The 23,026-nt window shown below is 45.8% G+C and overlaps 1 protein-coding gene across 1 annotated transcript in view; it reads right to left on the reverse strand.

Moving 5' to 3' along the window:
• COG7 (component of oligomeric golgi complex 7) overlaps positions 1-23,026 on the reverse strand; it is a 63,707-nt gene that overhangs the window by 16,587 nt on the left and 24,094 nt on the right. Inside the window, exons 7-12 of the mRNA XM_037989750.2 lie at positions 19,872-20,070; positions 14,137-14,264; positions 12,387-12,541; positions 9,071-9,187; positions 5,919-5,984; positions 1,910-2,096 (exon numbers count right to left, since the gene is read on the reverse strand). Coding sequence (XP_037845678.1) covers positions 1,910-2,096; positions 5,919-5,984; positions 9,071-9,187; positions 12,387-12,541; positions 14,137-14,264; positions 19,872-20,070 — 852 coding nt within the window. The remainder of the gene's footprint in view (positions 1-1,909; positions 2,097-5,918; positions 5,985-9,070; positions 9,188-12,386; positions 12,542-14,136; positions 14,265-19,871; positions 20,071-23,026) is intronic.

Consider the following 23,026-nt stretch of genomic DNA (forward strand, 5'->3'; position numbering starts at 1 on the left):
GATAGAGGAGGTAGGAAAGAGGGGGGAAACAAGATCAGAAGCTTCACATATAAATCAGAGTGATGAACAGAGCCCTAATTCCCGGGGAGGTCAGGTCAAATACACTTGGCTGAAAGCCAGAGTATGTACAACCTCCATGAGTCCCAAGGAATTCCAAATAGCCTGAGAAAATACAGAGATGGAAAGTGTAACCTTAGTTTTGCTATTATAAATGAACCGATTACAACAGACATAAATCAGATTAGCAATAAAGATAAACAGAGTTGTTTTAACCTAATCACAGAAGCATGGATGAATGAGTTTACAGAATTGCTTTAAGAAGTGTTTGTCAAGCTCAATGCAGCCAGTTGATGGGTCAAGGTGCAAAGAGATGAGGAGACCTGGGAGAACAGCACTGAAGCCTCACACATGTCCAGGCCCCCTGTGCAGTTCATTCCAGAGCTCTAGGCCCTGGATAATTTTCTACTGCATCTGGCTGGGCAGGCTGGCTCACACCTGTAATCCCAGCACTTTGGGAGGCTGAGACGGGCACATCACTTGAGGTCAGGAGCTCGAGGCTAGCCTGGCCAATATAGTGAAACCCTGTCTCTACTAAAAATACAAAAATTAGCCAGGTGTGGTGGCGCACGCCTATAAACCCAGCTACTCAGGAGGCTGAGGCAGGAGAAATGCTTGAAGCTGGGAGGCGGAGGTTGCAGTGATCCAAGATCGTGCCACTGCACTCCAGCCTAGGCGACAGAGTGAGACTCCATTTCAAAAAAAATTTTTTTTCTACTGCATCTGGTGCTCCAGGAACAGCAATGTCTCCTCTGTCTATCACCAAGAGGGAAGTTAAAGCCAGACCAGTGAGGGAGGGGGACGGTTCTTCAAAGGATGCCCATGGTCTTCTTACAACCCTGGAGGCCACTCCCGGGGAGTTGTGTGACTCACTCCATTTGTTAGGAAGTTGTCCTGTCCCTGGACCCCAAGGGGCCCAAAGCTCAAAGTCAAGGGCAGCTTTATGGCAGGCAAACTAAGAGTTTAAAGAAAAACACCAGGAGGGAACACCAATCCCCACGTCCTCATGGTTCCATGTGGAAGAACTTGTACTTGGGTAGACTCCTGGTCACTCTGCAGCCTGGCTCCTCCCTTGGGAAAGAGGAGTGACTTCTCTTGCTCCTCCTGGTATCCTGGGTTGGGGTCCTCTATTACAGGTCTGCCTGCCTGCAAGCAGTACACATCTGGTTCCCTCTCAGGAGGGTGACCCTGAACAGGGCCAGGGGCTATCCAGCTCTGCCTGACTGGCTGACAAGTTTCATTCTGGAGTGAATTACAGCAAGTCCCCCTAGCCACAGATCTAAACCCATATTCTCTTTTTTCCTTTTTTTTGAGATGGAGTCTCACTCTGTCACCCACGCTGGAGTGTAGTGGCACCATATTAGCTCACTGTAACCTGTGCCTCCCTGGTTCAAGTGATTCTCCCACCACTGCCTCCCAAGTAGCTGGAACTACAGGCGCATGCCACCACACCTGGCTAATTTTTGTATTTTTCATAGAGACTGGGTTCCACCATGTTGGCCAGACTGGCCTCAAACTCCTGACCTCAGGTGATCCACCCACCTCGGCCTCCCAAAGTGCTGGGATTACAGGTGTGAGCCCCTGCATCCGGCCTAAAGCCACACTCTCTAACCCGGCTTTTATCAGTAATAAAGATGCATCTCTTCTAACTTCTACATCTGTATCACAATAGGTTTCAAGTTTAATATATTAGCTCCTTAAAATCCCAACATAAATGAGACAGAGAAGTAGCAGCAGGGTACATCACAGCCCAGGGCCACACACAGGGCCCGCCTGTATCCTGGAAAGGGAGAAGGTGAGTGATGAGAGGAAGCCTTTCATTTGCAAGAATACCATCCATTTGGTCTCATACCTTGAGGGTATAAAGTATTTCCATTAAACTGGCATATTCAGCAGGGTTATCTTTCTGGAGGTAATTATATTCTTGCCATGGGTTCTTGGCAGAGCTCTTCTTGTCTGTCAGGATGCTCTCCTGAAAACCAGCCAGGCTCCGGGGGCTGCAGGAATCAGATAGATACTTCCCAGCGGTGGACAAAATCCTGTAATGAAAGGAATGACCATTGCCTGAGCTATATGCATGGAACTTTCTTCTTGGAGCAGTCAGATTGCCCTTACTAAATTCTAAGATATCCTCATGAGACAGACTGAATTAAGGTCTAGTTTATAAGGCAATGAAAGGATGTCCTTCATCACTGAGGAGTGAGCTGGACCTCAGGTGCACAATAAAAAACCCAGTGTTTTTATTCCTGCTTAACACTCACAGTGCCAGAACATGCCATCTCCCTAATATGACCAACAGCCTACATAGGGGCAGCTCTCAGTTTAGTCTGGAACACTGTGCACCTTCTGTGGAGACTTTTCTTGCTATATGAGCATCAGGGTGTAGAACAGTCAAATGCCAGGGTGGGCCACCAGCACCACCATCAGAGAGACCGCCGGGCAGGATAGCAGCCGGCTGGCTCCTGGAGAACAGTGACAGCAGCTCGTTGCACGCCTCTTTACCCATGGGACCCACCTGTCCTACATGCCGAGCTTGCATGGTGTTTGTGTTCGGTGGCACAGGGAGGTTTATTTTTGTGGTTTAGGTGTTACAGAGAGATCTATTGAGGCTGGCACTTTCCAAACTCTTTGAGAAAGACAAACGCCTAGAGGAGTTTCCATATGATAATCCACCCCTTATACTGCTGGGGAAGTGGAATCTTAACCTCCACCCTGTTTTCCTGAGCCCAACTTTACCACCCATCCTACCTGTCTAAATATGTACAGAATTACATGAACATGTGTAACTAGGAGAACTGCATTAAGACATATCCCAAATGTGGCTAATTCCCTGCCTTCTCCTTTACTGTAATTTCTTATGAAAACATTGCTTTGGACATACCAGTTTTTAGAGTGCACTCACTATTTCAAAAACAGATCCTTGAGTTGGTCAAGAAATGCCTGTACTTGCAAATAAATCCCAGTGATAGGATCTTCCTCAGGAGCCACTGCTGACATAAGCAGCTACCTGCCTCTGCCATTAAGGTCAAGTTAATTCTTCCTGTTGCTTGAGCCAACCAGTAACTTTGGTTGGGTCTCTTATCTGTCAAACTGTGGCCTGTCTCTGCCATTGCTTTACTTCTAATCTTCACTAGTTCTTGCCTGGATCGCAGCAGGCTTCCAACTAACTGGTTTCCCTTCCTCTAGTCCTCGAAGTTCTACTTAATCTGTCCTCCTAAGGGTCAGCAGAATGATCTTCCCAGAAGGCAAATCTGATTTTGGCTTTTTCCCAAAGATAGAGCATCACAGGGGCATTAGAAAGGCATGGCAGAGGAGAGGCCTTAGGTACCCCGGGAGGTTTCAGCCCTCTGCCCCATCAACCAATGGCAGAGCTCCCAAAGGGCTCTTGCTTCTGTTCTGCATTTAACACACGCTGTCTCATTTCCCTCCAACTGGATGGTGAGGGCAAAACATGGAGTGTTCTTCATCTGTGAATTACTAGCACTAGCACGGCGCCTAGTATGTGGCAGGAGCTCCACAGCTGTTGAAGGACGGGTGACCCGGGCTTTGGTGACCAGGTCTTCGGGGGACAGTTCAATGAGACAGGTTTTGGAAATCTAGTATAAATTTACAAGTTCCATGGCTGAGAAGTGGGCAATAACTTGTCACAGTTGAGGGAACCAATGGAATTGTAATGCTCCCTCCTCTGTGCACACTGCGTTCTCTTGGCACAGCAATCAGCATATCGGCACATGCTGGATGCTCCCATTAATCTCTAAGCTCTCTGAGGACAAGGATTGAGTCTAATTATCTGATATCCCCAAGACCTAGCTTAGAGCCCAGGGAAGCTGTGGCCCAGTGGGAAGGGAGGTAGGAATAAGTAAAGTGGGAGACAGAGGTGAGTGGGGCGAGAGATAGGGGTGAGTGGGGTGGGAAGTAGGTGGCGAGTGGGGTGGGAGGTAGGTGGCGAGTGGGACGGGAGGTAGGGGCCGAGTGGGGCAGGAGGTAGGGGCCGAGTGGGCGGGAGATAGGGGGCGAGTGGGGCGGGAGGTAGGAGCGAGTGGGGCAGGAGGCAGGGGGTGAGCGAGGCAGAAGGTAGAGGCAAGTGGGGTAGGAGGTGGGGCAGGAGGTAGGGGCAAGTTGCTGAGGAAAGTCTGTGCTCTTCGTTGGCCATTTCTTCTCACGATTCTTTGTTTTCCGTCATTTCTGAGACCACCAGCTGTCTTTAGTCCAAGACTTTTTGTGATGGCTCTCCTTATGGGGAAAGGCTCACAGCAGGATAGAGTGGGAGCAGCTGCTGCTGTTCCTAACTCGCTCCTGAATGCCCAGCACAGAAATTGTGTGACTTTCAGGAGTGAATAAAACTGAAGTGCCACAGGCATACAATGGAGTATGTGTAAATAATGTAAATGAAGTAAATGGTAATTCCTAGGACACAGAGTTTCCTCAATCTCTTAATGAAGTCAAGTATTACATTCTGAAAGGTAAGGAGAGACTGGTTAGGAGCATGAATGGGGACACAATAGGTAAAAGATGGGCCTCTCTCGGCTGCATTTTGCAGCCCAGAGAGGCTGAAAGCCTGGCTGAGCTTCAAGTCAAGAACAGCCTGGGTGTATCCAAGGGAGTTCCTGAAGGAGATGATGTCATCCTGGAAGCACTAAGCCTGGAAAGGGACAGTCACCATCTGTGTTCCTGGCTGAAAGGCTGCGCAGTGTGTGTGGCAGGCGCCTGTAAAGCTTATCTTATCTCCCCATCAGTCTCACCTGCAGCACCTAGACTCCTACCAAGGACCACTCCCCACCAACAGGCGGGTGGCAGAGGCAACAGGTCAGAACACGCTGGGCTGCTCCAGTGACAAGATTGACATTGGCCACCCAGCTCTTATGATCACTTATTTGCAGAAAGGAATCATTTTGTGATTTATGGGCTGAGTAAAGCAAGGCCGAGCTGAAATCTCATCTGAGAGATTTCTCTCATCCTGGGCAGCTTGGGCAAGATATAGGGAGGTTGCTGTGGCTCCTCTGTATTTTCCTAGGGCCCACTACCTACTTTTGGAACAGTGGTGCTTTCATTTCACTTTGTACCACTGCTAAAAATTCCATCACCCAGAGATTACTTTAGGGCAATAAAGAATCACCCAAGAAGGAGGTTAAGGAATTGCTGCTGGTCCCTTAAACAACTATATCAAACAGACTTCTTCCCCTTTACTCCTAAGGAACGAAGGCATCAGCCATACCAAGGGAATCGAGAGATTTCATTGAAAGGAAGAAAGAAAGAAATGTGGGAAGCCAGAGCCCCTTGAAGGGAAAAACTGTCTGAAGGAGGTCACCTCAGGGCAACATAAAAGCCCTGGCAGGTATGAGATGAGAGGAAGAGAGTAGAACAAGCTTTTCCAGGGCAGACCCCAGAGACTCCCCTTCAACAAACAGCCCTTCGGCAGCACGAATTTGACTGCAGGACCCAGAAGGCAGGCTGCCTAAGTTCACCCCGATCCTGAAGGCTGGCCCAAGGGACTTCACCACCACTTGTCACACCGTTTCTATATGGAAATTTATTTTCAGTCCCAACAACTAATTTATAAACACACAGTCGGAACCCGGCCCATTCCTAATTTGGAGACAAGATGTCCTGTTTCCTCATTTAGGCTGAAACCAACATATCAAACCAAAATTACGTGACCCCTGCCAAATAGGACAAAGCCTTGCCCTTTTTAGGTGCTCAGTAAAGTTTAATGATGACACGCTGTATCTAGGTACAGACAGCCCTCCAGCCCTGTGGCCTTCAGATCTGCCATATGCTGTCCTTGCTGTACTGTGTACTAGACCAAGTTCGTGCTGATCAGGAACCCCAGGGCCTAGAGGACAATGACTCCTCTCTCCTACCTGTTGGCTAGCTGTTGCTCGAAGTCCCCACAATGCCGCAAAAGCTCTCCACAGGTGGCTATTATCCTAAACAAAACAAAAAGCACTTCAAGTTCAAGTATCTGGAATGCCGACCTTTACAGGACAAACATTGTCTTATTCATAAAAATCCTAGCTATTTGCTCCTTTGGGTAGTTCTCGTTCTGGGAAAGCCGTTAAACATTTGCTGGCCTGAAATGTTTCATTCGTTAGTCATTAATGTAAAAAGAAAATGCTGGTCCCTTCCAATAACCTCCACTGTCAATGGCATCTCTGCTACAAAAGCACAATTCTATCCATGGGCCCCTCAAATAATTTTACATTTCCAAAATACTCAGCTTTGTCCTTGAGAAAAACAGGGTAGAGATACTTTATATCTAAAATTTATTATTTATTTACTTATTTTTGCAACTGACTCTCGCTCTTGTCACCCAGGCTGGAGTGCAATGGCGTGATCTCGGCTCACCGCAACCTCTGCCTCCCAGGTTCAAGTGATTCTCCTGCCTCAGTCTCCCAAGTAGCTGGGATTATAGGCACCGGCCACCACGCCTGGCTAATTTTTGTATTTTTAGTAGAGATGGGGTTTCACTATGTTGGCCAGGCTGGTCTCAAACTCCCGACCTTAAGTGATCCGCCTGCCTTGGCCTCCCAAAATGCTGGGATTATAGGAGTGAGTCACCACACCCCGCCTGTATCTAAAATAAAAAAAAAAATTTTAAATGCATTACTTAATATTTGTTAGATGCCTGTTAGTTGCCAGAAAATGTGTTGGTATTAGAAGTATCTTTCCCTGATGATATGAAAGGCAGATGAAGATGAATCCATTTGTTTCTCAGAGATAAGCCCAAATGACCATCATATCCGTATTGAATGATCCTTTAATTTTCAAGTCATTTTATGCCAAGCCTCAAACTCCCAGCTGCTGAGTCCTTCAACACCAAACTCATAATATCAGGACAAATCCAAGGATTAAAAATATCTTAAGTCTAGTTAACTTTTAACTTTCTCTAAAACTGCCCATCATCACCAGGGTATCTAGGCATTCCATCATAAGAAAGGTTTATGAGAAAGTAAAATATGCCACTTCCCTTAAGTGCAACAGAACAAACTTGTGCATAATATTTTCCAGAATACCAAACCACCACGGGTGAGAAGAGATACAGTTAGCATCTAGAACATTACATTTTTTAAATTTAATTTTATTTTAAGTTCCGGGAGACATGTGTAGGATGTGTAGGATTGTTACATAGGTAAATGTGTGTCATCGTGGTTTGCTGCAGCTATCAACCCATAGAACATTAAATTTCATCAAAATAAAATCCAGAACAGAGCCTGTGAGGTGAGGTAATAATCTAAAATGGTCCTGAGTGGTCCTGGATCTACCCAACAGCCTTGGGTGGGTCTGGGTCTGCTCTGGCATGGGCCACCGCATTGAGAACTACATGTGCCACGGGCAAGGGTCAGGTAAGACATGAAAGTGGGTGAAGTGTGCCAGGTGAACGGCCATTTCTCTCTTGGGAAAATATATCCAGGAGGAATGGTTTTAAGAAAAAGAAACTTCCAGATTGCTTTTTTTTTTGAGACGAGGTCTTGCTCTGTCCCCCAGGCTGAAGTGCAATGGCACAATCTTGGCTCACTGCAACCTCCACCTCCCAGGTTCAAGCAATTCTCCTGCCTCAGGCTCCCAAGTAGCTGGTATTACAGGCATGGGCCACCATGCCCAGCTAATTTTTCTATTTTTAGTAGAGACGGGGTTTCACCATGTTGGCCAGGCTGGTCTTGAACTCCTGACTTCAGATGATCCACCTGCCTCGACCTCCCAAAGTGCTGGGATTACGGGTGTGAGCCACCGTGCCCAGCCTGCTTTTCATCTGTTGTATGGTGCTTCTCTTCTCTCCCAAGTGGTCTGAGAGCCTAATTGTATCGCTGTTAGCCTACTTGGGAGAGGAGAGAAGCATCGCACAACAGGGAACTCGTGCCATTTCTCAGGGACCCCTGGTGCCAGACCCAGTGGCTATGACAATGCAGGCCCAGTGTTGCCTGAGTGTCTCATTTTTTAGGTGACATTAGAAATCCAGATCATGTTAAATCTAGCTTTTAAATATTGGCAACAAATCCACTTGTTAAAAACTGCAATGATCAAACATGTCCATAGGTCAAACCTGGCCATAGGCCAACAGTCCATGCTCTCCAGCTGGACATGTCAAGGACCAAATCTTCTCAGGCAACTGCTGATGGAACCTCCATCAAGCCTCAGGGCCTGGGGCAAAATAGGGTGTCTACCTAGTGGCCCATAGGTCACACAGGCTATTCCAGAATCTGGCCATCAACAAACACTTGAGAGGGTCACTTCAATTCCTTTCACTGAACGCTTTTTTTTTTTTTAGCCAGGGTTTCACCCTGTCACCCAGGCTGGAGTGCAGCAGCAGGATCTCGGCTTACTGTAACCTCTGCCTCCCAGGTTCAAGCAATTCCCCTGCCTCAGCCTCCCGAGTAGCTGGGATTACAGGCATGCGCCACCACACCCAGCTAATTTTTGTATTTTTAGTAGAGATGGGGTTTCACCATGTTGGCCAGGTTGGTCTCGAACTACTGACCTCAAGTGATCTGCCTGCCTCAGCCTCCCAAAGTGCTGGGATGAAAAGCATGAGCCACCAAGCCCAGCCCTTTCACTGAACTCTTAAATGGCCTTTTCCAGGCCAAATAGCATTGCCTGGAACCATTTACTACCATGTACCATGGTTCTCAGATCCAGAAACAGGATCCAAACACCTGTGCATTTTCTAATACATAAGCCCTAAGTTATTTTAGGTCTATAAAAACTATAGGCTAAGGGGGGGTAAAACATCTCACATCAAACACAAAAAATTTAAGTCATTAAAGGAGATGAGGCATTTGTAAAGAACTTTAAAAAATATCTTAAGAGCTGGAGGGGTCTTTTTGTTGGTTAGTTTGGGTTGGGTTTTTATTTATTGGTGTGTGTTTAGAGTCTGGAGTATTTGCTTTTTAAAAAGGCAGTGAAAGAAAAAAAAAATGAACCCCTTCCAAACACATTTGTCATTTCTATATACTATATCATGCATGTTTATGCTGACTACATTAGGAACAAGCGTGAATTACAACCCCCGGTTTACCTGATGGAGTTCTGAAAAGCCGTCCAATCTTCCTGGAAGAGGGAGTCGGGAGGAATGTCGTCCAGTTTGCACTTCTTTCGTATGGACTGGAGAGTGCTGGTGAAATCAGACACATACCTGCCGGGAAAGGGAAGAAAATGGTAGGGAGGTCACCATCGATTCCCCAACTCTAAAGAGACCTGGAATTCTACAGCTCTGGACAAACTGCTAATGGCCTTGAGAGCATCTTTAGAGGCTCCCACCGAGGAGGGAAACTGCCTGTAAACCTCTGACCACAAAAGGTCTTCTCTATGTGGCAAGACTGTCTTCACCACCTGGTTGAGCAGTTTCTAAGAGAGATGCCCAAGAGGAGAAGGAAGGAATAATCGTGAAGTTGACTCCAGGGAGCAACCAGGTGAGAGATGATGCTGATAAATCCCCCCTCATCCAGATAAGTACATTTCTGTGAAAGCAGGTTTGAAGAACTATTTAAACATCACAGTCCCAAGGTAATAACGGACTGTGACTTGGGATGATGTAAGGAAGGTCATGACATCGAAGGTACCTCTGCATCATTCTCATCCTCTAAATTTAAATACCTGTGGCACAGAGATTAAAGTTTCACGGCTGGCAAGGGTCTGACTTTAATGGGACAGAAGCATGAAAGTGGATTCAAAGCCAGGAGATCCTCCCTCACAGGCTACGCTGTTTGCTCTCACTGTACACACATACTTTTCCCTCACAGCATCTAAAACACTGTAGTTAAACAGCTTGTTTAGACAGGGCGTGGTGGCTCACACCTGTAATCCCAGCACTTTGGGAGGCTGAGGAGGGAGGATCACTTGAGCTCAAGGAGTTTAAGACCTGCCTGGGCAATACAGTGAGAACCCATCTCCAAAAAAAAAAAAAAATTAGGCGGGTGTGGTAGCTCATGCCTGTAATCATAGCAGTTTGGGAGGCCAAGGTGGGAGGACCACTTGTGCCTAGGAGTTCAAGACCACACTGGCTGACATGGCAAAACTTTGTCTCTACAAAGAATACAAAAATTAGCTGGGCATGGTGGCATGTGCCTGTAGTCCAAGCTACTTGGGAGGCTGAGGTGGAAAGACGGCGTCAGCCTAGGAGGTCAAGGCTGCAGTGCGCCATGAGCACACCACTGCACTCCAGCCTGGGTGGCAGAGCAAGACCTTGTTTCCAGATAAAGAAATAGCCTGTGTGATGCTTATTGCTGCTGCTAGACTTTAAGCTCTAGGAGAACAGAGTGTGTGCCCCATACTTATACCCCCATGTCCTCTGAAAGCTAAGAAACCTGGGACATTTGCATGCATCACAAGAGGCCTTGCTGCTTGCCCCTCCCAAACAGAAGCTCTAAATGAGGAAAGTGAAATGTGAGGACCCAAGGCACAGTCCCGAAAGGTCAGTCCATGCAGTGGAGACATAGGCCACCAAGTGGAAGAAACGGCTTTCAGGCGGAAAGCTACAAAACACAGAGTCCCACTGACAACACCTTCCCCTGGCATCAACAGAGGTGAAAGCTTCCTAGGGTTATAAGTCCCAGGAGGCAGAGGGGCTGGCCTCAAGGACAAACCGACAGGGGAATGTTAAGGAACACGATTGTGCTTTAGCCATGGGAGGTTAAACAACCGTGTCACCACCCCCGAAACTATGGCAAACATCCATGTGCTCTGCAGAAAGAGCAGACGCACCCTGCACGAGGAGTTGTGTTTAGCCACTATTCTCAGGTATGGCTATAAGCAAATGCTTTCTCTAGTTCAGTATCTGTCGATCCAGAATTCTAAATGGGTGTGTCATGAAAAATCTCAGAGGAAAGCATCGCTTTCATCATATCATCTTTGTCCTCAAACCCTCCAGCTGTTTCTCACAATACACATTTCCAGTTGTCAACCACGTCAGCGTCACTGTGTTAGGGGCTTTAATAGTATGTTTTTGGTGAATATTCACAACCTCCTTGGAAAGGAGATATCGTCATCATCAGTTTACTCAGAGAGGAGCACTATCATCTCCAAGGTCCCCACTAGTAAGTGTCCAGAGCTCCCGTGCCCATCATAGTCTTAATACCCCTCCTTCTTGAACCACCAGTTGGCCACTATACTCTATGCTTCATCCTAGTTCAAGTTAGGTCAACCTACTCCTGCCTTCCCTGCAGGCCCTGTCCTCCTTGCCCCGGCCTCCCTTAATGCCCTTCCCCAAACCTCCTCACTACTGAACAATGTGCCATTTGAACCCTGCTCGAGTTAGCTTCAACCTGATTTCCCTAATTTTATAAGCATCAGCTATATTGGTAACTTCAAAATCTTCCCTTTTAGAGAAGATGGCCTGGGTTTGCCAGGAATACTTTTGCACAGTTTGAATGCTTAATATGGAAATGTATTATTTTTATTTATTTTTTATTTTTTGAGACTGAGTTTCGTTCTTGTTACACAGGCTGGAGTGCAATGGCGCAGTCTTGGCTCACTGCAAGCTCTGCCTCCTGGATTTAAGCGATTTTTATGTCTCAGCTTCCTAAGTAGCTGGGATTACAGGCATCCACCACCATGCCTAGCTAATTTTTGCATTTTTAGTAGAGATGAGTTTCGCCACGTTGACCAGGCTGGATTCGAACTCCTGACCTCAAGTGATCCACCCGCCTCAGCCTCCTGAAGTGCTGGGATTACAAGGGTGAGCCACTGCACCTAGTCTGATGTTTCTTTTTCTGTAGGAACACATCCGGGCTCATCTAGCCACACCAGATGATGTGGTCCTATAGAAATGTCTACGAGGAACTACTTTTGAGACGCTGGATGCCCGATGGCAATGCCAGAGAGCTCTGGGTCCAAGGAGCCTCCACAGTTCACAGAGGCATGCTCGGTATTTCTGGAACAATCAGAGACAGGGCTTCACCATGTTGGCCAGGCTGGTCTCGAACTCCTAAGCTTAAGCAATCCACCTGTCTTGGCCTCCCAAAGTACTGGGATTACAGGTGTGACTCACCACACCAGGTTATAGATCCTTTTTCTTGCTCAAATAAACTTTGTTAAATTTAACTTGTCTGAGGTTTCTTTTTTTTTTCTTAACATACTTTAACTGCTGCACAAGTTTCCCTCATATGAATATGTCACATCTTATGTAGCCTTCCCCAATGGGTAGACATTTACGTTGTTTCAAATGTTCCACCATTACAAACAATGCCACTGTGAATATCCTTAACAACATCTTCTTGGGCTCAGGTGCAAGGGTTTTCCAGGGTTCAGAGAACGAATAAAGAACACGTGCATTTTTAACTGGGACAGACAGTGCTCCAATGTGGCCCATCTGGTCCCCAGTCCCCCAGCCTTACTTGGCAAAGAGGGATTTCAGGGCTGACAGCAGGCCGCAGGTCCCCAGGCCATTGGTGAATCTGACGCATCTGTCAACGGCTGCAGACGCCAGACCAAACAGCTTGTTCACAGAGTGGCTCAGCTCCTGCACACAGTCAATCACTTCCCCATGCTCCTGGTGAGCAAATACAGACAAACAAAAGCTATGTCAGGCTTTAGAACAGACGTTGAGATAGGGGAAGGCCCCCAAGCCCACTCATCTGTAGTAAAATCACTTAATAACGATGTTAGAAATATAGTCCCAACCTTTGAACGCTCCTCTAGAACCTGAATCAAGGGAGAACAGTCTAAGTCATCAGTGGGATCATGGAAATTCACTCCTAGCAGAAAAGCACGATCAAATGTCTGTCTACTTCATCCTAATGTTTTTCATTGCTTTCCTCTTTTTCTGTGATTATTAAGATGATATCTCTCCCCCTGGCTCTCGAGCTAGGATTCAAATTCTCCGTATCAGAAGCTCCAAAGAATGTAGCAAAAGGGGGCTGGGTGCGGTGGCTCAAGCCTGTAATCCCAGTACTTTGGATGGCAGAGGTGGGCAGATTATTCGAGCCCAGGAGTTTGAGACCAGCCTGGGCAACATGGCGAAAATCCATCTCTACAAAAAATTAGCCTGGCGTGGTGACGTGCACCTGTAGTCCCAGCTACTGGGAAGCTGAGGTGGGAGGATCGCTTGAGCCTGGGAGATCAAGGTTGCAGTGAGCTGTGACTGTGCCACTGCACATCAACCTGGGCACCACTGGACTCCAACCTGGGTAACAGAGCAAGACCCTCTCAAAAAAATAAAAAATAAAAAATAAATAAATAAATAAATAAATAAGGCAAAAGGAAAATGCTTCCTTCCTTCAGGGGCAAGTATGGCACTGAAGTGCAACAGACTTTCTAGGTATATCCCCAGAAAACGAGAAAATGGTAAGAGGCAGTAGATTTGAACTACTGTAAGATCAGTTCTGAAATGTCAATGCACCTCATGCTAGACAACCTTATGACTTGAAAACAGAATAATATTTGAAATGGAAATGGCCTCAGTTCCACCCTTCATGCCCACATAGTGAACCTGCCCCTGCAACATTGCCCATGAGTGCTAAGCTCCTGTGCCCATTTGCATGTCTTCCTTAAACAAAAGACAGCCTTAATAAGAAATTACTAAACCAGGGAGATAATCAACTTATCCCCAAAAGATTTAAGCCTCTCATTTTCTTTAAACCTTCACTGGGGATTTTAAATAGAAAACTAGGGCCCGGTAGGTTGTCACACGCCTGTAATTCCAGTAGTTTGGAAGCCCCAGGTGGGTGGATTGCTTGAGCCCAGGAGTTTGAGACCAGCCTGGGCAACATGGCAAAACCTGTCTCTATAAAACATACACAAAAATGAGCCAGGCGTGATGGTACATGCCTGGAGGCTCAGCTACTCAGGAGGCTGAGGCAGGAGGATCACTTGAGCCCAGGAGGTCGAGGCTGCAATGAGCTGTTATTGCACTACTACATTCCAGCCTGAGCGACAGATGGAGACCCTGTTTCAATCCATCAATCAACAGAAAATTGGTAGCAAATATATGGACTCATTTTACATTGGGATTACAAGAGCCCACGAGTGCTTAAATCCCATATTTCAGCACCCCCTATCCCAACCCCCAGCCCTCTCCCAGACGTGGCCAAGAGCCTGGCTAACAGAATGCTTCCTCAGTGGCCCCAGGACGCACTGCGACTTTACCAAAGGCACGGTGCTCATCTGGATGAGGAGGTTGCTCTCTTCCATGTCGCCATACTTCAGCTGGTAGGGTTTGTATGGATCATACACGGCATCCACCAGCTCCGTGACTTTTACCAGATTGTGTTCATCTTTACAGAATCAGAAATGTAAAACGATCATGAATAAAGAAACTGAAATTAACTATGGGAAAGCAACAATCAAGAGGCGCTCTACTAGAACTTTCCCCACTTGCTCTCCAGAGGGGAATACATTTTGTTAAGCAGCTTTTATCATTTATGGAAGCTTCTGCTACAATCAGTTCAGCAAATATCTGGATAAATTTGGGCTTTGCACATGGTCTGCCTAAAGCACTATTAAAGACACCAGCCCCCTGAATCCCATGGCCCATCACGGATAAAAATCCCTTCAAAAGATGACCCTCATTGGCTGGGCGCGGTGGCTCACGCCTGTAATCCCAACACTTTGGGAGGCCAAGGCAGGCAGATCAACTGAGGTCAGAAGTTCGAGACCAGCCTGACCAATATGGAGAAATCGAAACCCTGTCTCTACTAAAAATACAAAATTAGCCGGGCATGGTGGCACATGCCTGTAATCCCAGCTACTCAGGAGGCTGAGGAAGGAGAATCGGTTGAATCTGGGAAGCGGAGGTTGTGGTGAGCTGAGATCACGCCATTGCACTCCACCCTGGGCAATAAGAGCGAGACTCCGTCTCCAAAAGGAAAAAAAAAAAACATAACCCTCGTCAAGGTCAGGTTCAAGAATTGCCAGAGGCCGGGCATGGTGGCTCATGCTTGTAATCCCAGCACTTTGGAAAGCCGAGGCAGGTGGATCACCTGAAGTCGGGAGTTTGAGACCAGCCTATCCATTATGGTGAAACCCCATCTCTACTAAAAATACAAAAATTAGCCGAGCATGGTGGCGGGCACCTGTAATTCCAGCTACTCGGGAGGCTGAGGCAGGAGAATTGCTTGAACCCAGGAGGCGGAGGTTGTAGTGAGCCAAGATCGTGTCACTGCACTCCACCCTGGGCGACAGAGTAAGACTCCATCTCATAAAAAAAAAAAAAAAGAAAAGAATTGCCACAGAGAAAAGGCAATACAGGAAGAACAATTCCCATGCCACATATTCCTAGGACTTCACAGAACAGGATACCCCCACTGCCAGGGCGTCGTGGCTCACGCGTGTAATCCCAGCACTTTGGGAGGCTGAGGTGAGCGGATTACTTGAGGTCAGGAGTTTGAGACCAGTCCTGGCCAATATTGTGAAATGCGTCCCTACTAAAAATACAAAAAAAAAATTTAGCTGGGCATGGTAGCACGCACCTGTGGCCCCAGTTACCTGGGAGGCTGAGGCAAGAGAACAGCTTGAACCCGGGAAGCAGAGATTACACCACTGCACTCCAGCCTGGGCGACAGAGCAAGACTCTGTCTCCAAACAAAAACGAAAAACAAAAGGATACCCCATAGCCCAGGCATTCCAAAAATTCCTACGTTCAACCACATAAAAATGTAAAACATGCTGTATCAAAATGTAAATGTGCATATTCTACAACACAGTAATTCAGTTCCTGAAAATCATCTCAAAGAAATCAACAAATACACAGAGATAGAAGGATGTTCATGGAAACATGGCTCAGAATCAGAAAGCTTTGGACACAGTCTCAACAGGGCATTAGTAAAAGTAATTGCCTACTTACTGGTGTCCTCACCTCCTTCTGGTCCCCTCCTCCAGATAGTTTTATTATTACTTCTACAGCCTCATCCTCCTTCCCTCTTCCTCTAGCTCCTAGCCTTCTCTCAGTTCCTAAAAGCTTCCTTCTGTTCACATGCTGATCCTCTGTCTGGAAGGACCGGCTTCGTCCCTTCCCCTCTTCATCTAGTTAACTCCTACTTCTCCTTTAATACTCACTCAGCTAAAGTCTGCTGGTCTTGATTTCTGGCACCAATTTTACAAGGTTTTATAGAGATTAGGTGAAGTAATGTGGGTCTAACGTGGTAATAATCAAATCTGCATGTGTATAGAATCCAAAGTGTTATTTCCTTTTTTCTTTTCTTTTTTCTTCGAGACAGGGTCTCACTCAGTTCTCCAGACTAAGGTGCAGTGGTCCAACCACAGGTCACTACTGCTTTGGCCTCCCAGGCTCAAGAGACCTCCCCACCCTAGCCTCCTGAGTAGCTAGTACTACAGGTGCGTGCCACTATACCTGGCTGAATTTTTTTGTTTTTTGTAGAGATGGGGTCTCACTATGTTGCCAGGGCTCATCTTGAACTCCTGGACTCAAATGATTCCCCCACCTTGGCCTCCCAAAGTGCTGAGATTACAGGTGCAAGCCCCCATGCCTGACCCAAAATGCTGTTTCTGAATGGTGGGTTGAGAATGATTTTTTTTTCCATCCTTGTATTTTCTAGATTTTTCTATAATGATAAAGTCAATCTAAATTTTTAAAATTTACTCTATATTGCATAATCTTTTATATTTTGAATTGATTAGGTACATGTATTAATTATTAAAATAATAGAGAAAATGTTAAAGGTAAAACTAAAAGTTAGGCAATATATTTACAACATATTTGATAAACAATGGTAAAACTTCCTGACTATATAAGGATCTTTCAGGTATATGCACCAAATATGTAACAGTGGTTAAAGTGGGATTATAGGAGAGTTATTCTGTGTCACAGATTTCTATATCATTAATTCTTATAATACATACTTTTGTTGTTTTTTATAATATAGTTAATAATATATTATTTTAAATAAATTGCTCTTACAAATTAACCAGAAATCGGTTAAACTCCCAAACAGAATAACAGGCTAAAGAATAAGCAATTCAAAAGAGAAAAGATACTTTTTATAATGTAACTTTCAAACTTGCTAATAACCAAAGTGAAAAACTAAAATGATATATCAGTAATTGTCTAAGAACCTGGCAATGACAGGAGAAAAAAAGAGTCTAGTGCTAGTGAGGGCATGGGAACACAGGCACCTTTGTTCACTACTGATAGATACAAAAATAGGTCTAAAGAACGAAATGTGTTGAGATGCTGAGGCAGGAGAATGGTGTAAACCCGGGAGGTGGAGGCTGCAGTGAGCGGAGATCACACCACTGCACTCCAGCCTGGGCAAGAGAGCGAGACTCCATCTCAAAAAAAAAAAAAAAAAAAAAAAAAAAAAAAAAAAAAAAGGGAACAAAATGTGACAAGTATCTTCAAATTTTTCATTTCTGAGCAACTGCAAATTTAAACTTATCCTAAGGAATAATCAGAGCTAGCTCAAAAACTAATGTATAAAACAGTTCATAATAGTTTCATATATCATAGTGATTAAAAAATGGTAGTAAATTGGCCAGGTGTGGTATCTCACACCTGTAATCCCAGCACTTTGAGAGGCCAAGGCAGGAGAATCGCTTGAGTCTAGGAGTTTGAGACCAGCCTGAGCAAAACAAGGAGACCTGTCTCTACAAAAAATTTTTAAAAATGAGTCAGCCTTGGTGGCATGTGCCTGTGGTCCCAACTACTCAGGAGGCTGAGTTCAGAGAATCACTTGAGCCCAGAAGGTTCAAGGCTACAGTGAGCTGTGATAGTGTCACTGCACACTAACCTGGGCAAGAGAGCAAGACCTTGTCTCAAAAAACAACAAAAACAACAAAACTATGTCTTAGGAAAACATTTAACGACATAAGAAAAATGCCCATTATATTGAGCATTTCAAAAAATGAAAATATAAGACGGTCTACAACCAATATTTTAAGATATTTTGTATATATTATATAACATTATTACATGTAAATACATAGAAGTATATGTTAAATATATATTATGTATTTATTATATTTATATGGTAGACATTAAGTATTTATATTAATATTTGTGAACAATGTATATTTATATTTGTATTACTGGAAGCAAATAATGTTGTTGGTGGCTCTGACTGATGAGTTTATGGATTGTTCTTGCTCTCTTTTTATTTTTGTGTATGTTTCCAAAGAATTTTAAAGTTAAAAGAAAACCCAAAACTCTTTTGGAAAACCTCAGGGAGAATCATTAGTAATCTAGGTCAGGTGTGGTGGCTCATGCCTGTAATCCCAGCACTTTGGGAGGCCAAGATGGGCGGATCACTTGAGGTAAGGAGTTCGAGCCCAGCCTGGCCAACATGGTGAAACCCTGTCTCTACTAAAAATACAAAAAAAATAGCTAGATGTGGTAGTGTGTGCCTGTAGTCCCAGCTACTTGGAAGGCTGAGGCAGGAGAATTGCTTGAACCTGGGAGGCGGAGGTTGCAGTGAGCCAAGATCGCGCCACTGCACTCCAGCCTGGGCGACAAAGCAAGTCTCTGTCTCAAAAAAAAAGAAAAAAAAGTAAAAGAAATCTAAAGTCCCAGCTGGGCATGGTGGCTCACACCTGCTCTAATCCCAGCACTTCAGGAGGCTGAGGCGGGTCGATCATCACCTGAGGTCACGAGTTCGAGACCAGCCTGGCCAACGTGGCTAAGCCCCATCTCTACTAAAAAATACAAAAATGAACTGGGTGTGGTGGCACACACCTGTAATCCCAACTAGTCAGGAGGCTGAGGCAGGAGAATTGCTTGAACCCAGGAGGTGGAGCTTGTAGTGAGTGGAGATCGCGCCACTGCACTCCAGCCTGGGCGAGACTGAGACTCGTCCCATGGCTGACTAGCAAAGCACTTCTAGATCTGTCTCAAGGGTGGTTCTCTTCCCCACTACATCCATCCCCAGGGGAAGGATACGGTCGTTCCTTGCTCCACCTTCGTCCCACTGTGCTGCGGTAACTCGCCTTAGCCCAGCTCTCTCAATTCTTTTTAGCCACTTCCACAAAGGCATCACGGTCTCTTGGAAGCTTCCCCATCCACCAGGCCTTTCCCATAACTAAGGCCTGACCTGTGAGCATGCCAAAAACACCGATGAGTCATCAGGAATCCGAACAATAAACACACTCCCTGGAATGTACGATGCAATTATACACAAATGTAATTAAAGAGAGTAACTATTAAATAAACCAAGTCAGTGACACACAGCCGCCAAACAGCAGAACAAGGCCTTCCTGAAGCGATTTCCTGATTTGACAGCAACATACGTCACAGGATCTGTGTTCTTTAAAAATTTATGAAGCTTTTAACATAGATGGGAAAGAGCTTGGAGAGCGTCACACACCAGGTGCTGTTTACCCAAATGGGAGTAAGGGGTGCTCTGCTCTCAGGCGGCCACCGGGGAAAGCCCATTTTCTCTACAACCACCTGTACTCCTAACACAGCTCCCCTGCCCTAGGACACTTGCTGTTGCTCCTACAAAAAGCCCCTGTAGCCTATTTGTTCTCTAAAACTGACTTTTGAGGGTGAACTGTCTGAGGCTTCGTGATGACTTTGAAGGATGAGCACACTTGCCTCCTGGTGTAATCTGCTGCCAACTCTTTGCCATAACATCTACCTGCCTCACTGTGATGCCTCTTTTATATCCCAAGCCCCCGCAGAGGTGTCCATCACTTCCCCGGAGCATGTAAGGCACCCAGGCAGCACTGGAGCCAGGCAAATATATTAAACAACTATTTCCCTGATGGCAACGTTTTCGTGGAAAAGCCCTCCACATCTGCTGAGAAGGAAAACACCGATCCCTTCCATTTCTGTAAAATCAGTCATCTGAAAAGGCAAACATCCAGGCCCCAGAAGCTTCACAAAGAGCGAGTAAAGACAAGCTGGAGAACTGGCAGGAAGGAATGTTTACGTAGGTGGGGGAGCAGTGCCATCTCCAAGCCCTTGGCGAAGTGGGCAGTGGCGTCGTAGAACTCCAGCAGCCTAGTGAGCTCCTGCTCGGGCCCTGCCCTCTCCACACCGTTGCTGAGGCAGGAGGGCAGCGAGGGCATGAGGGCCCCCAGGGTCTGAATCAGCAGCACCATTACCACCTCGTGGGGCTTCTGGAAAACCTGCAGTGAGAGAGAGGTGTACCTGCCTTAGCACATGGAGCCAAGTAGGAGCCCACCTTTTTAAAAAAACTTTTCTGAGATGCCAGGCACGGTGTCTCATGCCTGTAATCTCAGCACCTTGGGAGGCCAAGGCAGGTGGATCACTTGAGGCCAGGAGTTCAAGACCAGTTTGGCCAACATGGCGAGACCGTCTCTACTAAAAATACAAAAATTAGCTGGGTGTGATGGCACATGCCTGTAATCCCACCTATTCGAGAGGCAGGGGCAGGAGAATCACTTGAACCCGGGAGGTGCAGGTTGCAGTGAGCCAAGATTGCACCACTGCATTCTAGCCTGGGTGACAGAGCGAGACTCTGTCTCAAAAAAATAAAAATAAAAATTAAAAACATTTTTAAGACAGGGTCTCACTCTGCCACCCAGGCTGAAGTGCAGTGGCATAATCATAGCTCACTGCAGTCTTTAACTCCCAGGCTCAAGTAATCTTCCCACCTTAGCCTCCCAAGTAGCTGATACTACAGGCACACTACCACACCTGGCTAATTTTTTATTTTATTTTATTTTTTGTAGAGACGGGGTCTCACTATGTTGCCCAGGCTGGTCTCAAACTCCTAGCCTCAAGCTATCCTCCTTCCTCAACTTCCCAAAGTGTTGGGATTACAGGTGTGAGCCACGGCACCTTTTAAAGAAGTATAACTTTTAAAGAAGCTGTCTCCTGGGTCATCTCAAAAGGATCTCCCCTGATCGATGAAAAGAGGTCTAGTTTAGAGCTATAATCCCAAAGTTTTTCTCATGGCAAATGTGAACATGCTCAGAAAGTAAACTGGCAAGACTTGGAACTTGCAACTTGCCCAGAACAACTGGCGAGTTCATGTCTATCAGCGGCCCCAAGTGTCTGGCTATTTTCAAATCTAACGAATGCATTCATGTAGCATTTTTTTGATGGTCACCAAAAATTAACTAGAAAGACAACTATGGGCCAGGTGTGGGGGCTCATGCCTGTAATCCCAGCACTTTGGGAGGCCTAGGTGGGTGGCTCACTTGAGGTCATGAGTTGGAGACCAGCCTGACCAACATGGTGAAACTGTGTCTCTACTAAAAATACAAAAAAATTAGCTGGGATCCCTGCTACATGAGAGGCTAAGGCAGGAGGACTGCTTGAACCTGGGAGGCGGAGGTTGTAGTGAGCTGAGATGGTGCCACTGCACTCCAGCCTAGGTGACCAAAAAAAAAGAAAAAAAGAAAGAAAAGAACTATAAACCAACATGCCTTATGAATACACATGCAAACATCTTCAACAAAACACTAGTAAACTGAGTTTAGCAGCATGTTAAAGAACATCGTACACCATGACCAAGCAGGATTCACCCAGCAATGGGAGAATGGTTAAACTAAACAAAAATGAATCAAGGCCGGGCACGGTGGTGGCTCAGCCCTGTAATCCCAGCACCTGGGAGGCCAAAACAGGAGGATCACATGAAGACAGGAATTTGAGACCAACCTCAAAAAATAAAAATATTATTAATCTCTAATTTTTAAAAACCAATCAATGTAATATAACACATTAACAGAATGAAGGGAAAAATACATGATCATCGCAATTAATGCAGAAAATATATTTGATAAAATTCCATACCCTTCATGAGAAAAACACTAAACTAGGAATAGAAGGAAACTTCCTCCACATAATAAAGACCACATATGAAAACCCACAGCTAATGTGATACCTGATGGTGAGAGATTGAAAGCTTTTCACCTAAGAACAGGAAGATGATAAGGATGCCTGCTTTTGCCACTCTATTCAGCAAAGAACCCAAAGTCCTAGCCAGAGCAACTGGCTAAAAAAAAAAAAAAGAAATAAAAGGCATCCGAATTGAAAACAGAGATATCTCGGTTCACAGATGACATTATTTTATGTGTAGAAAATCTTAATCCACAAAATACTTTTAGAGTTAATAAACAAATTCAGGACAGGTGCAGAGTGGCTCATGCCTGTAATCTCAACACTTTGGGAGGCTAAGGTGGGAAGATCGCTTGAGTCTAGGAGTTTGAGACCACCTGGGCAACAAAGCAAGATCCTGTCTCACAAAAAATGTTTAAAAATTAGCCAGGTGTGGTGGTGTGAACCTGTAGTCCCAGCTACTTGGGACGCTGAGGTGGGACAATCACCTGATCCCGGGAAGTGGAGGGGGCAGTGAGCTGAGATTGCACCACTGCACTCCAGCCTGGGCGATAGAGCAAAACTCTGTTGCAAACAAACAAACAAAAAACAGGCCAGGCATGGTGGCTCATGCCTGTAATAACAGTACTTTGGGAGGCCAAGGCGGGTGGATCACGAGGTCAGGAGTTCAAGACCAGCCTGGCCAAGATGGTGAAACCCCATCTCTACTAAAAATGTGGTGGTGGGCACCTGTAATCCCAGTTACTTGGGAGGCTGAGGCAGAGAACTGCTTGAACCCAGGAGGTGGAGGTTGCAGTGAGCCGAGACTCAGTGAGCGCCACTGCACTCCAGCCTGGGCGACAGAGTGAAACTCCGTCTCAAAAGAAAAAAAAAAATAGCTAAACTGCTGAGGACTCTCCAATTTGTGCTTCTTCTAACCACCTACCAGAGGTCACCATTAGGATGCATCACTCTCACTTGGAATTTAAAAGCAGTCAAAATTGGAATTCATTCTTTTGCCAGTGACCTCCCGGGACCTGTTTCCTTCAACTTCTCTGTTCCCGTCAGTAACGTTTCCATTCAACCAGGATGAAAACCGCCCTCTGACTCTCCGTTCTTGTGGTCCATTCATCTGTTACCAGGTCCTAACAACTGCTCATTCTTCTTGAACTTCAGCATTTCCATCATCCTCCTCTACCAAAGGTTCTCACCTGTCTCCAACACAGCCTCATCAGTTCACCCTCTAGACCACCACCAAATTCATTATTTTTAAATGTTATTTTAAAAATGCAAGGCCTG

This window comes from Chlorocebus sabaeus, chromosome 5 (assembly GCF_047675955.1).
Source record: "Chlorocebus sabaeus isolate Y175 chromosome 5, mChlSab1.0.hap1, whole genome shotgun sequence".
Taxonomy (NCBI): Eukaryota; Metazoa; Chordata; class Mammalia; order Primates; family Cercopithecidae; genus Chlorocebus; species Chlorocebus sabaeus.